The 15,765-nt window shown below is 36.4% G+C and overlaps 1 protein-coding gene across 2 annotated transcripts; it reads right to left on the reverse strand.

Annotated features, from left to right (window-relative positions):
* Positions 1 to 689: 689 nt before the first annotated feature.
* On the reverse strand, positions 690 to 4,663 carry LOC116188344 (RINT1-like protein MAG2). 2 transcript variants are annotated; one of them, XM_031517631.1, is made up of 4 exons: positions 4,218 to 4,663; positions 3,883 to 3,969; positions 2,989 to 3,092; positions 690 to 2,855 (listed from the first exon to the last, which is right to left on the reverse strand). In XM_031517631.1, the coding sequence occupies exons 1-4, from the start codon at positions 4,525 to 4,527 to the stop codon at positions 948 to 950; spliced, it is 2,409 nt and encodes an 802-aa protein (XP_031373491.1). In that variant the 5' UTR covers positions 4,528 to 4,663; the 3' UTR covers positions 690 to 947. The 2 variants fall into 2 exon arrangements, with proteins under 2 accessions (XP_031373491.1, XP_031373492.1); XM_031517632.1 differs by having other exon boundaries at positions 690 to 2,837; positions 4,218 to 4,662.
* Between the last annotated feature and the right edge of the window lie 11,102 nt (positions 4,664 to 15,765).

Raw genomic sequence — 15,765 nt, forward strand, 5'->3', positions numbered from 1 at the left:
TGGCATGGTACGTTGTGGGACATGCTGACCTGATTAATTAAACCCTAATTGAGGTTAGGTCAAGTTTTAATTGGTAAGGAGGTGGAGGTACTTATAGCCATATATGATATTAATTCGTTGTTTCAATTTGAAAGGTTTAACCAAAAAAAGTCAGACAGTCGATTTAGTTTAGATTTATCACGTTAGTCTATTGTCTTGGCGTGTTTTAATCCCGAGAAAACGCTTAAACGATCCAATTCAGATTTTTCGGGTTTGAGAAGTGTTGGGCACAACTTGAAGGCAGTAAGAGACGCGGATTCTTTCTGTTGAAATGTCGTATGCATGCGTACACTTACAAGATGTCGTATGCATGCGTACACTTACATACCAAGAAGTGAGTACCGGTTTGCATGCACTTATACTATATGGTTTTTCGACAAAAAATCGACGAAAAATCGTGAAGTTTAAACATTTCAAGATGTCCACGACAAGGTCTGCGTGCATACGCTTGCATACCAAAAAGAGAACAGTACCGGCCACATGCACTTACCCTTAAGGATTTTTTCGACTATTATCATATGCAAGCCTTAGTTGATACAATGTCTGCATATCGTAGGACACGTATCGGAAAAAGAATCGATGCTCGCGTATATGTGCACATAGAGCAGAGTACATGGGAAAGACATAATTTTATGTCATGGTCGAAAATCTCTACGGTACACAAAATCACCTCACTAAATAGTTTAATCTCTTGCTAAAAATTGAGTTACATACTACATATGTATTCGTAAAAGTCGTGCTCGCTGTATAGTTGTAAGAATAAATCGACCTAATCTCAAATTTTATTGAACTCTCTCGCAAAAAAATACACTGGTCTAGAAGGTACAAAGGCGTCATTTCAGCACTCTCTTTGAATGCTATTTGAAGGTGAGAATGAAAAGAGAGAGACTGACAGTTTTTCCGATCCTTCAGCTCGCGAATACTCGATTTTTGGCGATCTTTTCAGCCTCAGCAACACTCAGCTGCCGAATACCATGCTCTTTCAAGGCCTCCCTGCCTCCTGCCAAACTATCTTTAAGCTGCTTTTCGTCCATTCTAAGCAACTTCAGTCCTTCTGATATCTTTGGGAAAAACCCTTCGGGCCTCAAGCACCAAGAACCGAAGACCCCGAACAAGACCTCCATGTCATGGCTGAACCTCTTGACACCGCTATTGTGAAACTTCATGTTGCCCAACAAAACACCAACAAAGAGCGTTCTATCCATCCCATCCGCTAAATTTCTCCAAACGCAGACAAAATCTATTCTGTTCAAACTTTCCTGTATGATTGACATTTTAACTTGCAAATGATCAAGTGCCCCAACGAAAGATTTTGACACAGACCAACCTTCTTCGCCCTTTTCCTGCCACTGCCTCCTGTTTTTCATGTAATCTCGTGCCAAAGCATCGAATCCTCTTAGGACAACAACCGATATCTTCTCAGTCCAACCTGTTCTGAATTCCTCCACCTTCTTGATCTCCTGATCAAGAATACCACGTCCCGGTTCTTCAAGAAATGAACCTCCAGGCTCATCGCTCTGTTCTGATCCCATCTCGATAAAGAAAATATCCTCGCACCATTCTTTGAGAACAGATTCGAAGTATCGGGAAGCATTGACACAGTTTGCGACTTTGATAAGGGCAGCACCATCTGTTAAAGCAGTCAACCCCTCAGCTTCTTGGCACCTGAGAAGAAGGCAATCTAAAAATTTCTGTATTGTAGGAGCACCGACTAATCTGAGAAACTTTGACCTAAAAGAAACAAGAGGCAAGGATCGACAGCGATCTATGACTGATGATAGGCTTCGAAGGTAGCAATCTGAAATAGCAGGAGATCGATAATCTTCAGAGCCAGACATAAGAACAGCTCCCTGTACTTTCTTTGTCCAGATTCTCTCACCCTCTGTCTCGGTCTTTAATTTATCAAGAGTGTCATTAAGCTCTATACCTGCCCATAATTCGAGCCAGTCGGGCCGATCACAGAAGACAGACAAGGAGGAAAGCTTCTGCAGGTTCCTTTCTTCAATGAGTGAGAAAGAGATTCCAGAATTCGCCACGAGGGATTTAATTCGTTTGTCAAATGACATCATCAAGTCAACAAGATGGAGCCACAATGTTCTTGCCTGTGATTTAACCCCGGATATGCTCTCTTCTTCTAGTTGGCTGACATAAATCGGGAATATCTCTTTCGCCAAGTACGTACATAAAGAAGAGATCATAGAGCCAATCCATTCTTCTCTGCAGCTGTAGCCTACTAGATTTGCTTCATCAACCAGTGGTTGCAACAACTCAACCAGTGAGTCCACATAGTCCCTCGTAATCTTATAAACAAGAGCAAAAATAAATTCTGGTCTATCAGTCCACTTTGAAAAGTGCCGTTCGGAAGCTAGGGAGATGGGATTCACAAGCTCCTCTATTGCCCAAAGAGGTTGTCGTAGAGCAATCTCCCGATATTCCCCCTCAAGTTGCCGAGATTTTCTTCTACTCTGCAACTTCTGAAGGCGGCACAAGGATAGGAAGTTTTCACAATATTGTAGCTTGAGATCCCCTTGCATTGTAAAGAGAGGGTTTGGGGCTGAAGAGGGTTTTGATGCATCCGGACCTGAAGAACTCAACGCAGAAAGAGGTGGAGGCCACCCGAGTGAAGAAAGAAGGGCCCGGTGATCTGCAATTGCCTGGGGTCTTAAGATGGCTAGTGCCCGATCTACTCTGTGATCAACTGCAGACACAAGATGTGTCCACTGAGGGCGTGCTTTTGTAACTTCAGTCACTGCATCTTCTATTTTTCCAAGTGTTTGAATTGCTTGTCTGCCTGCTTCCTGCAATAAATTTAAAGCCTGAGGGGACTCGTTTCAATTTTTAGACAATTAGTCAAGCAGGTCATTTAAGGGAAACTGAGAATGCAGGGGGCACACAACTAGGACGAGGAATGAGCGCATGGATTAGTAGAGTGGTTATTAGTATGCTCACTTCAGATGCTTGTGCCGAAGACTGCTTTCTTAAGGTTTTACTGAAGGTCGAAGACACAGCTTCCTCAACATCACCAATCAAGCTGTCAAGTTTTAGTGTTGTTTCTGAAAGACACAATTAAAAAAGCATCATCATGAATCATGAAGCAAGAAATGAAAAATTCAACAAAGCTCAATAGGAAATTATATGCGTTTAAATATCAGATTGCATCACATGATAGAATAGCCTGCTAATTGACATAAGGTAATGATTCAATAAAATCCATATTGTCTAGCCTCTCAATGACAAAAAGCATCTGCACAATGGTGCATAAACCCAATGCCATCACGTGTTACGGAGACCTTGGTCACTTCAAAAAAAACTGCTAAAGGGTTTAAGCAATGATCCTTATTCCATTTAACGAAGCCTCAGTTAACAGGACTGGATACTCTCAATGTAATGTAGCACATGTCCAGCTCTATGGAGCATCCGCTCAGTTCCGCGTATAGTAACGGAAAGAGGATTTTCTTTCTAGAGGAAAAGACAGACAGGTTCTTAGGCAACAAAGAACAGTGAGGTGCAGAATTTTTTTTTTCTTTGTTGTATTTTTGAGAAAATATGAACAAGGACGTTTAGCAACAGCAGAATACATGGACTGTCATGACACTGTAACATGAAATATTCCTAATAAGATCAAATAAATGGCGCTAAAAGAGAAGAACCATCCACAAAGACCCACAAGGAGATCAGAAGACCTTCCATGCTCAGTGCCAAATCTAATATAAGCAGCTCCTATACAGTCGATGTGTTTCCAAGACCGAAAGACAAGAATCCTCTTGTTTCAATGACCTATCCATCAGTCACGAGGTACACCAGAATATCAAAGATAGAATCCCGAGAAAAGATGAAACTAACCTGCGTATGCTCGGACAGTCTCCACCCTCGCTACCTCCTTTGCCAATGCAGGCAGTTCTTCTCCCAGTATCTTCTTCCCTCGACCATCTTCAAGCATCGGAACACAAAAAGTATCAATGCCACAGACTACCCAAATGGCAGAATTTCACAAGCAAGCATCAATAAACATGACCGGAAGCATCATACTTGAGCATCGAAATTATAACCTCTCACACTCAATCCACTTAAAGATTCAAACTTCAGACAGACCAACAACAATCAAATGCTCTCTCATGCATTATATGAACACAATGAATGTACATGTACGTTGGGGGCAAGTCCGGAAGTGGTTGAACCTGATTTTGGGTCAGAATCGCCGGTTAATGATCCGAGCTCATCCAATTTGGCAATGATGGCCCCGATTCGACCGTGAATTCCATCGGAGAAGGAAGAGTAAGCTACGAGGCTCGCTCCGAGCCGTGAATTCAGCTCAATCAGCTGCCGATCCAAGTCAACGCACTGAGTATCCAGCTCGGAGACCAAGCTTGCCGTCCGCGACAGATCCTCTTTCGACTGGAACCGCTCGTTGAGGAAAGACACCGCCAAGGCCGCGAGGTCGGAGGCTGGGGGCAGGGGCAGTGATGTCGCCACCATCGCTGACTCCATGTTCAGGCATTGACCGGAGCACGATCGACCATGGAAACGGACGGCAATGGGATCGGATTGCGCTTCTGCTCCGATTGCTTCAATGGAGGGGATACTGAGTCGGAGGATGACACTGACTGAGTCAGGGCGGCCTCGACTCGGCTTCTCTGTCATGGTTGGACGACTTGGATCGGGTCACAAAGCGCGGGACCCGAAAAAAGAGCTGAATATTTGGGCTGGCCACTTAGATGATTGGGCCCATTATCTCAACTGATGGGCTTCCAGATTTCTTGTAGATGGCCCTTGATGAGCCTAGGGCCCAATATCCGTTACGTAACTCGATTGATAGGATCTTTGCGATGAGACCACTAGATGTCCTTGGAGGACTTGACCTACTCCACGGGTGGTTTCGGTGGATTTCCAACCTTGAATCATCGATCATCGACTTGCCTTGGTCAGGTCATGATGGCGGGCGACCTGATAATGATCAGTACATTGAGCTGGGCCGATTAAGAAACATCCACAGTTCGACCAATGGGCTTCTGCATTTCTTTGTGGATAGCTCTTGATGAGCATAAAGCCCAATATCTGATACATAACTCGATTGATAGGCTTTCGCCGGTGGGAACACGAGATTCTCTCTGCCTATTGGGTGAGACTAATTTTTGCTAAAACGTCAGATTTGGTCCTATCCATGGATGCAGCTTCCAGTGGTTCTCAAACCCCCTCCGAGTCGCATAGCTCAACCTGCATCTTTGACGTGTTTTGATTTCGGGATGAGATGAATCCTAGTTTAGTTACCATTAAAAGATTCATTCCAAGAAGTAAGAATATGGGATGCATGACTGTGATAATAACTTACAATGACCCATTATATATTGATATCGTGTAAAGCCTCTGCCCACACAGAATCCATGGAGTGGAGCCAATCATATTTAGGGTGGATTAATTGTTGACATCAGTGAATTAAGGAATTTCCATCAACTTGTAATTTATGGTGAAAACTAATTAATATTACTTGCTCCCTCACGCGACTAGAAATTAAATAATTAATTAAATATATGGTTAGGTAAATTTAGCGTGTAATTGATCTGCCAGTACCGCAGAGCTTGGGACAGGTTTGACTATATATATATTTTTTCATATATATATATATATATATATATGTATATTCCAATATGCATGGTAGAATCTTCCAGCAAATTGATTATACTATAATTAATTAAGGTGCCAAAGATGGGCTGAAGGGAATGTAAGTGTCGAAATCAAGCTGCAGGGATTCTAACCAAGTTGGCCATGCATTCAAAATTAGCACATATATAGTCTTATTTTCAAAGGTACGTAAAACAAGTGTGTCAAGTTGTTTTCCATAATCTCTTAATTTAATGACTATTTATATGTATGTAACGGCTACTTAAATAAGTAATTAATCTGCCAGTACTACAGAGCTTGGGACAAGTTTGACTATATATATTTTTTTCATATATGTATATTCCAACATGCATGGTAGAATTTTCCAGCAAATTAATTATACTATAATTAATTAAGGTGCCAAAGATGGGCAGAAGGGAATGTAAGTGTCGAAAATCAAGCTGCAGGGATTCTAACCAAGTGTGTCAAGTTGTTTTACATAATCTCTTAATTTAATGACTATATATATGTATGTAACGGCTGCTTAAATAAGTATGCATACGTTTTTAAGAGGATTTTACTTAATAAAAAAGACCTTTTAGGGATGAGATTAAGGTTGGCCGCGCTGAGGGGATGATCAATTGAGTCGATGATGGTTCGTTTGAGATGAAAAATATATAAATACTTTTAATTCACAATGATGTGGTGAGAAATAATTTGTAATAAAATTGCTTCACTTAATTGATAACATGTATGACAATTATTGGAGTTATTAATACTCATTCCAATTTGTTACAATTTAATTGGTACTCTCTTAACGGTAAAAGAAAATTAGTAATTTTTCATGTAGAGATAGGCTCATCAAAAAATTTCTCCTTTGAGACTATATATATATATATATATATATATGGGCGGAGCGAATGTATTGGCAGGGCGGTCAATTGCCCCCCTGAACTTTGAATTTTTTAAAATTTTGTCTCAAAAGTATGTTTATTTATGAGTTTTTTTATGTAAAATTAGTATTTTACCCTCTTGAAAAAAAATTATGTACTATTTATATCAGGTAACATTTTTACTCTCATGGATGAAAATCCTGGCTCCGTCCATATAAGAGAGAGCGAGAGTTGAGAGACCGTGTCCCACTTGTAACAGTACTATTAACATGATATCTTTAATTTCTTTCATGCAAATTCGAGGAAACTAAATAAGGAACAATGAAGATTGATCTCTACGACGGAATTTATACGTGCTATATATATAACATAAGTTAATAATGATCACAGTTGGGTTAAAAATTTGCTAAGTAGCAATTCAATGGTAGTAACGATTAATTAGATAATTATGAAACGCACAGTTGTCGGGGCAGAAACGAGCCTGGGTGCACCGCTTCTTCGGGCTCTCATCCACGATGTAATGGCATTTCTCGCGAGAAGTTAGAACGTTATAGTTATGCATAATTACGGAAGACGTAATTAATTCTTGCCTTTGGGTACTCATTCTCTTTAGATATTCGATTCTGAACTGTTTAAGCCCTCTATTATTAGGAGGTATCGTCATTAAAATCTTTATACCCCGCTGATCTTGTTGTATTTGATTTTTCACTACCTTGGTTGGTGCTCCCAGGGCTAGTCCTAATCCTACACCGCAGAACCTATGTTATATATTCCGGTAAAAGTTTTCTTTAAAACCTCGTAATTAGAGTAATTATATACGTATCGAACATCGACGCGCGCAATCAATTGATATATTACATTTTTCAGCTATATATATATATATATATATATGTAACACTGTTAAAGAAATAGTATATGAATGGACGACAAATTTAGTTATTACTTAGTGGTCGTTGAGGCATATTGAACATTTAAATAAAAAGTTTGAATGCTAATATAGGACTATATATATATATATATATGAGAAAAACCATTTTGCCCCCCACCTTTGAGGGTGAATAATCTTTGTCCTCCAACCTTTGAAAAGCTATACTTAACCCCTCAACCTCTATACAATATAGGCACTTGGCCATTCTGATCAAATCCCGACGAAATTCCGCCTTTTTTTTACAAATTAAATAATAATAATAATAATAATAAAAAAAAAGAAAAACCATCAAACTTCCAATTGGGATTGGGAGCCCCGCCGACGATGTCGATCGGAGGGGTAGGGTGGTCGGTGGGGGCTCCCCCACCCTTTAGGTCGACGTCACTGGCGGATTCTATTAGAAGTTTGTTTCTTTTTTTCCTTTTTAAAAAAAAATTAATTTAATATTATTATTGAAATTTTTTTATTATCATAAATAATTTTGGCCGAAATTTGGTTGAAACCTAACTGTACGGGGCAAAGTATCTCTTTTTTTTTTATAGAAATTGGGGGTAAAGTTAAACTTTTTAGAGGTCGGGGGTAAAGCTCACCTAGCCTTAAAGGTTAGAGGGCAATTTACTTTTTTCTATATATATATATATATATATATATATCCAAACTATATTAATAAGAAAAAAATTGTTCAAATTGCGACATCGATGTCTCCTACAATTTTAAAAATCATAATCTAGTTAATAGATCAAATATTTCACATATACATATGTCTCCTTTTAGTATATTTTGTGAATGCCAAAGCGGATATGGGTTGTAAACTTGTAATAAGGATGCTAAAAATCAAGCATATATACACAATGAGGGAACGAATGGCAATTGAAGATGGATATTCCGGTTATAATTTTTTAGATGATATCATCTTATAAATGACGATATTCTCTATACAACCTATAAACAGTAATAAATATAAATAAACATCATGTATTGATATTTTTGTACTTGATCTGATGAGAGTGTGAGTAATAGATTTTATTATAATGGAGAAGGCACTATTGTAGTTTTCTGTTCGCATTCCCAAAAGCCCAAGAGTCAAGAACCACAATCAATTAATTGAGAAGCATATGTGATCGCTGACCCATAATCCTTATATTGGTCATACGTACACATATACACACATATATATCTATCAATTTGATTCTGATACGTTAAAAAGGTTTTTATACAGCTAAATAAATTTTTTGTTTTTTATTCGAATGTAATAATTTGCATTGCCTAGTTAGATATAAATTTTCTTAATTTTATTGCGCCCCGCCGACTTGTCTTGGATACCAAGAGAGACGAATACTCATAATTGATTTTTACTTGAAACTAATGGTTCGTATGCACTTGGCAGATTTACTCACAAACAATTTATTTTATATATTTATGAAAAAATTGAGCAGTAGCCGAAGATATTATATTGTTCGTTATTTTCTTTTATTTACTTTTTTTTTTCATTTATGTGTTTCTATAAACGTTTATTAAATAACTACCAAGGACGTCGGTGTTCACCCTAATATCTGAAAATTTAATGACTTACATGACAACAATATAAACTTTGGAAATTCAAAAATGTTTATATTCTGTCCAAACAAGTTATTATATATTTATATTATTATAAAGGAGAAGAATTTTTTTTGTGTAGTTTTTAATCTTACGAAATATTCATTCTATATAAGTTTTAATTTATAAGAGCCATTAGATCAAGGAAATGATTGTGATTTTAACAAAATAACTATCCGCTTCCCTCCTTGGTTCCCTCCATTTTACTACTAATATTCTCTCTCTTTCTGTCTCGTTTAGTACATGAGAACGAAATGGAATGGAACGAAAATCTCACCATTGTAATAAACCAGTGCTTATGCAGTGACACTTTCATGAATTAAAATGATCATTTCATTCGGAAAGAATTTTCCTTCCGACTTGATGGAATAACCATTCCTTCATTCCATTATTTCTATTAAATTTTATATGAATCATATATTTTCTTTTAATTTTATAAATCTAAGAATATAATATATATATATATATATAATATGATATCTTAAAATTAAGTTCTTCCAAGTAAATACACTCCAAATTCTCTAGTTCAACCTAGAAATCACTATTATTCTCTCAATATAATCACATTTCACTAATTAATCAATTTTAGTTGCTAAAATCACTTTTAACGACTAAAATATTTTTCAATTAAATATATATTTAGTTATCATGTCCTTTAGTTATTGAGTTCTAGCAACTAATGTGCAACTAAGTTTTTTTAGTTGTTATAGGCTATAGAAACTACATTTTACCTCTTAGTATATTGAAAAATGTAATTGTTAAAGAATTCATTTAGCAATTAATAAACTCTTTAACAACTAAAATTTTAGTTGTTAAAGAACAAAATATAGTTGTTAAAGTTTATACTAACTAAAATAGTTTGGTTGCAATATATTTTAGTTGTTGAATGCGACTTTTAACAACTAAAATTGATCATTTAGTTGCTAATAAACTACTTTGTTGTACTGCATGTACCAAACAGGGCTTTCTTCTTCTTCTTCTTTCGAAAAAAATGTTTTATATATTATAAAATTGAAGTGATTCAAGTAGTTCGATAACTCATCGCCTTAAGCAAAGGTCTTGAGTTCAAATTTTGTAAATGGAGAAAATCCAAAATTAGAAAAGTTTCATCTCTCATTGAACCGACTTATTTTAAACTTGAATTAATTGGGTCCACTGAACTTCTGTGCACAATATATATATTTTGTAACATTTACCGCAATTTATTAAAATACTTATTAACTTCATTTTCTCTTCCATTTTTTTAACTGATTAACTTGATATATTAATTTGGGATATTAACTCAATAAACTATGAACCTAATTACGATTAGAATAGTTATTAATTATCCCTTTCATCATCGTTAATCGTTATATATTATTCCATCTCAATAATATAAAAGTTGAGTTATTATGCGTACGAGTCGGGATATATTTTCCATTTTAGGGTACAAAGAAGCACATCATGATCGACGTGGAATATCTAAATAAATACGTATAAGCCATATACATACATGTATGTCCTAACCAACCCCAAATATTCCATGAGAATTTACAGATAGAGCCCTATTCCATCCTTTTGTGATTCCCAAATTTTATGTGAGATTAAACCTAGGTGAAATTCTCATTAAGCCTAACCATTTTTCAGTCCATGTTCCATTTTTTACTCAAGTTATTTCCTGGCGTCGTTCGGAACAGACCAAGAACAACCCCACCAAGACAATAACCAACCTAAATATTCCATGAGAATTTACATAACAAAAATAAGTGATTAATGGTCACTGTTAGTTGCAGGGAAGTTTCAGGAAAAAATCTAGAATTCTTCTTTCTTTGCTGTGATTTAGTCGATCTAGTTGGCAAGAAATGAGGCGATCTTCGGGAGCAAAGTCTTTTCTTTTGTTGATTTGACTGAAGTCGTATTCCTTCGATTGTCAACTTGGATGAAGGCAATATGTGAAGACTCTTCATACTTCATATTCCGCTCTTCTGATAGTATTCATAAATGGATAAATTCGAGAAGATCCAGACCAGCTTTCTCTTGGTCAGTTCCTCCTTTGGGGTGGCTGAAATGGAACATGGATGACTCTTCACTAGGGAAGCCAAGACGCTCAGGAATTGGAGGTGTTCTTCGCAATTCAGCTGGGAACTTTATTTGCATCTTTACTGCTCCATCTAGTGTCACTTAATCCAATCTTGTTGAGTTGCTTGCAATAAGAAAAGCTCTCCAACAAATTGCTTGCAATTCAGCTTATTTTGGCTCATCTCTTATTATTGAATATGATTTTCTGAATATAATTGGGTGGATTAACAATAGCATTGGCTTTCCTTGAAAGTACAAGGAAATATTCACAGACATCCATCTCTTTGCTTTGCACTTCAGCTCCATCAGGTACCATTAGCTCCCAGAAAAAAGAATTTAACCGCTGATTGCCTTGCCAAATCTGCAATCAACAGAGACCAAGAATTCATAGCTTGGATCTAGTTTTTTTTTTTTAAAAAATATATATATATTTCCTCTGTCTTTTCCTTCTCTATTCTGTTATGCTCTTCTTCATGTGAGGTTTTCTTCTTTTCTCCTCTTTTGTAATCTCTTAAGAACTCTTTGATCTCCATGTGACATTGTTTCTTTATTAATGAAATTCATGTGAGTTATAAAAAAGAAAAACTGTGCAACATAGTCGAGCAATTAACGGCAATAATGCAGTGACTTAGAACTAAACTTTTAATCAAAGATGCCCCTAACATGAAACAGTGGTATAATAATATTTGTGTTTTCGGGGTGAGCAAAGTACTGGTGGACCAAGGCCTGAAGGAGACCATTGCCTAATATTAACATAGAGGGGACTTTATAGCTTGGCTACTCCAATCTACAGTTCCAGTCAATTAAGTTTTACATTACAAAAGTTTGAGTTATCGAATTAAAATCTTTACCCGGTCGAGCTGGAATCGGTTGGTCTACTTAGCCAAAGCACATCCCCTCAATCTGAAAGTAAGATATTCTGCATCAATTTTCGTTTAATGGAATCTCCTATGCTCTTAAATGAATTTCCTCCCCCCTCTTACGAAGAATGTCTATGGGCCTCACTTAATCTAAGCTGCTGAACAAATACTAGAAAAATTATGTAATTAATTAATTAGCTAGATCTGCCAGCCTTTGCGGCCATTGGACGAGGTACAAGCACGTGCATCATGAAAGCATTTAATAATTAATCGTCCGATCAGATATTTATTCCCCTGATTAATCATAATCATAATTATAATAAATATAATAATTCGATTCATACGTGTCTTTGCAGAGGATCCTAAGCTGACCAAGAAATTATTTAGTCTTCTCCACGCTTTTGTTGCCATAATAAAATGATTTTCAGAGACTCGCCACATGGCTCAATTAGGTCATTAGACGTGTTAGGGGGCAGTTCTGTAAATTATAAAAGTTTGGGCTGTCATCGTTATATTAATAAAATCCCAGAAAAACAGCGTTGTTTCTGACACAACGGGCAGATTCAGATTCTGAGCCTGTGAATAGACATAATCTGGGCATAACTGTATATGCGCAGCATGACTCAGATTCTATGACTGACTAACTTGTAGAATCTAAGTAGTGATGACGTCGTGTCCAAATCATAACTGCTTCAAAATCTAGGCAGTCACAATGTTGTCTCTAAATCATGACTGTTGGGTGGTTATAGATCGAGAAGATAAAGCTTATCCAAGATGGATTGGGTCAAAGCTATGAATAATTATCACGTGGGGATAAGATGATGGTTAAAAGCAGTTGGATAACAAGAAGCCCACGTTCTCCATATCAAAGAGGAGATTTTATAACCGTCAAGGGGGGAGGAAAATCTATAAATACCAGAAAATCTCACAAGATCAATACATAATTCATTCAACAGACAGAATCTCTACAGATTTCTCAGCTCAAACGAGCTTTCATTCTGAGCTTGTAGTCGTAAGGCGATCCCCTTAACGATTCAAGTTCATAAGTCTGTGGCGGCAAGATTACATCATCAGTGGTGGCAAGATTACATCCTCAACAACAAGGTCACGACTCCATCGGCTTGTTGACAAAACTTCTCGCTCCCATTTGCTCAGACTGTCTCAACGTGATTGTATTCCTTCTACTTCGTCTACAGGCGACCTCTTATATGAATTCAGAGCCTAAACTACATGCCTCGATGAAAAACAGAGTAGGTCATCCTCTATAATTTTGGTTTGAGTTGTTTATTTCTATCTCGTTGGATTGCAACCATCATTATATATATCTTGTTAATTTGATTAAGTATCTTTCCTCATTGATTGTCTATTTTCATTTAGCTAATCTCTTTAATATATATAATCCTTCTATGGAAGGCATTACCAAAAGAATTCACTTATGATTTAAAGGGAAAAGAGGTTTTTCAGTTTTCTCTCTTTACAGAGAGATTATAAACCGCATTTCTCCCGGCATCAAAATATGACAACGGCTTCTATGAAATGTGATTGCGTGTATATGTGGTGTTAATGGGCCAACTAAGTTCTGAATGCGTTTCTCCTCCCTCTTGATGAAGATTTCAGATCGGGATTGTCAGTAAATATAAATAGAAAATTGCATAATTATAAGTAAAAGACAAATCGATAAATTTTCCCAGCGTTGATTGAGTCCTCCAAATGATCGTGGTCGACAGAGTGAATAGGACTATTATATAAAATAAAGTAAAGGTAGATATATATATATATATATATATAAATAAATATATGAGTTAATCTCTGTCGATCCGTCAAATACCAGCCGGATAGGAGTTTTATCGCGATCTCACATCACGAAAATATCTAATAATATATTAACATGATAGAAAGACTGATCACTGATCAGATTACATTACTGCAAAATCAATTCGAATATCTTTGGATATTATAGAGTGAGCCCTAGTTAATCAGAATTCTGGATATACATGAATAATATTCTATGCATATAAAGTTATGGTTCAGAGTGACTTGAATTTGGTGAGCCTGTCCAATATATATTTTATGATTCAATAAAAACTATACAAAAGAAATATGTGGTAGAAGCAGGACGAGTGTTTGGTCCATCAACTTAGAGAGGAAAAGAGAGAATTTGAGAAAGGGGGTGTAGTGTAGTGGATAACACCCTCGCTTGGTAACTTAGAGGTTTCAAGTTTCATTCTCATCAATGAGACTATATGTGTCCATTTATTTAGATTTCCTTTCTATTTCCTTGTATTAGGTCATGAGCCTCCTATTATAACTGAAAAAAAGAGAGAGAAGAATTCGTTTATATAATATTTGTTAGGGTTTTTAACCTTCTACTTGCATCTTATATGAAGATAAAGGATCCTCCTTTACTTGGCCCTAACGGTTCCTTTTTATTTTCGGTATGTAATTTCGTATTCAGGAACTCAATAAGTCCCAACTAATTCAGTTTGTGTCGGGTTGGTTTATTAAGAAATAAAATTCTCTCAATTAAGGATTTTATTCAATTCACAAAAATCAAATCCGATACCTTATTTAAGGGGATCAATAAGCGCCGAACTGAGTTAGTAACGGTGTTTTTTCTTTTCTTTTCTTTAAATGTGGACATATAAAAATCAATGTTTGCCATGAGACCATGTGTATGTGTATTGATAGTTAGATAGCTATAAATAGGATCTCATCATGTCGAAATTTCATTTCTATTTCCTTGTACTATGTCATGAACCTCCTGTTATAACTGAAAAAAGAAAAAAGAAAAAAGAAAAAAAGAGGGAACAATTCGTTTATATAATCTTTGTTAGGGTTTTTAACCTTCTACTTGCATCTTATATGAAGATAAAAGGATCCTCCTTTACCCGCGGATCAATATCGTGTACAACGTGCCCTGAATCTTCTTTTACTTCCATTAGTCATATATATAATATGTGATTGGCCCTAACGGTTCCATTTTATTTTCGGTATGTAATTTTATATTCGAGAACCCAATAAGTCCCAACTAATTTAGTTTGCGTCGGGTCGATTTATTAAGAAATAAAATTATCTCAATTAAGGATTTTATTTAATTCACAAAAATCAAATCCGATACCTTGTTTAAGGGGATCAACAAGCGCCGAACTAAATTGGTAATGGTATTTTTTCTTTTTCTTGTTTTTTTTTTCTTTTTTTTATATGGACATATAAAAATTAATGTTTGCCATGAGACCATGTGTATATGTATTGATAGTTAGATAGCTATAAATAGGATCTCATCATGTCGACCCAGGGCAAATTTTTTAATTAAAAAAAGACGTGTATCACCTATTGGTCTCTTGGAAGATTCCTAGAAATCCTTGGATTTGATTCCATATATAATGTTACCAATGCCTTTCCAGTTTCCACTCCTAAAACGGCATCAGACTTTTTAGAATTAGAAAGTGATGTATATATACACTTTTGTTCTGACTAAAACACGTCTGGATCTGCTATGAACCTAAAATATATTAACTACAAGCACAACCGGGTCCACCCTTCACAGAACGATCAGAAGGTAACTTCAAATTTTCGCATGCTAATTGTTCCGATTATATATTAAACGGTTAGCTTCCTTGCGATTTTTATCACCTTGTTTTGAATTGCATCCCGGTTTCGAACTCTTGTTTAAATTAATTGATTGCGGGAGTGGATCGTGCATGACATTGGGATATGTCAACGTGGTATATCGAGTACGAACTTCTCATTTCAAGTTGGGACCCTGAGGTGGCCACATGTAGCTAGTGCAGGC

The sequence above is a fragment of the Punica granatum genome, chromosome 8 (assembly GCF_007655135.1).
Source record: "Punica granatum isolate Tunisia-2019 chromosome 8, ASM765513v2, whole genome shotgun sequence".
Lineage (NCBI taxonomy): Eukaryota > Viridiplantae > Streptophyta > Magnoliopsida > Myrtales > Lythraceae > Punica > Punica granatum.

Bases quoted from the DNA above. Each gene is read 5' to 3' on its own strand.
- LOC116188344 (XM_031517631.1), bottom strand. From the start codon at position 4,527: ATGGAGTCAGCGATGGTGGCGACATCACTGCCCCTGCCCCCAGCCTCC. The intron at 3,970-4,217 runs GTTCAACCACTT...CGATGCTTGAAG, and splicing joins CGATTCTGACCCAAAATCAG to ATGGTCGAGGGAAGAAGATA. The intron at 2,856-2,988 runs GTGAGCATACTA...GAGTCCCCTCAG, and splicing joins CTTCGGCACAAGCATCTGAA to GCTTTAAATTTATTGCAGGA.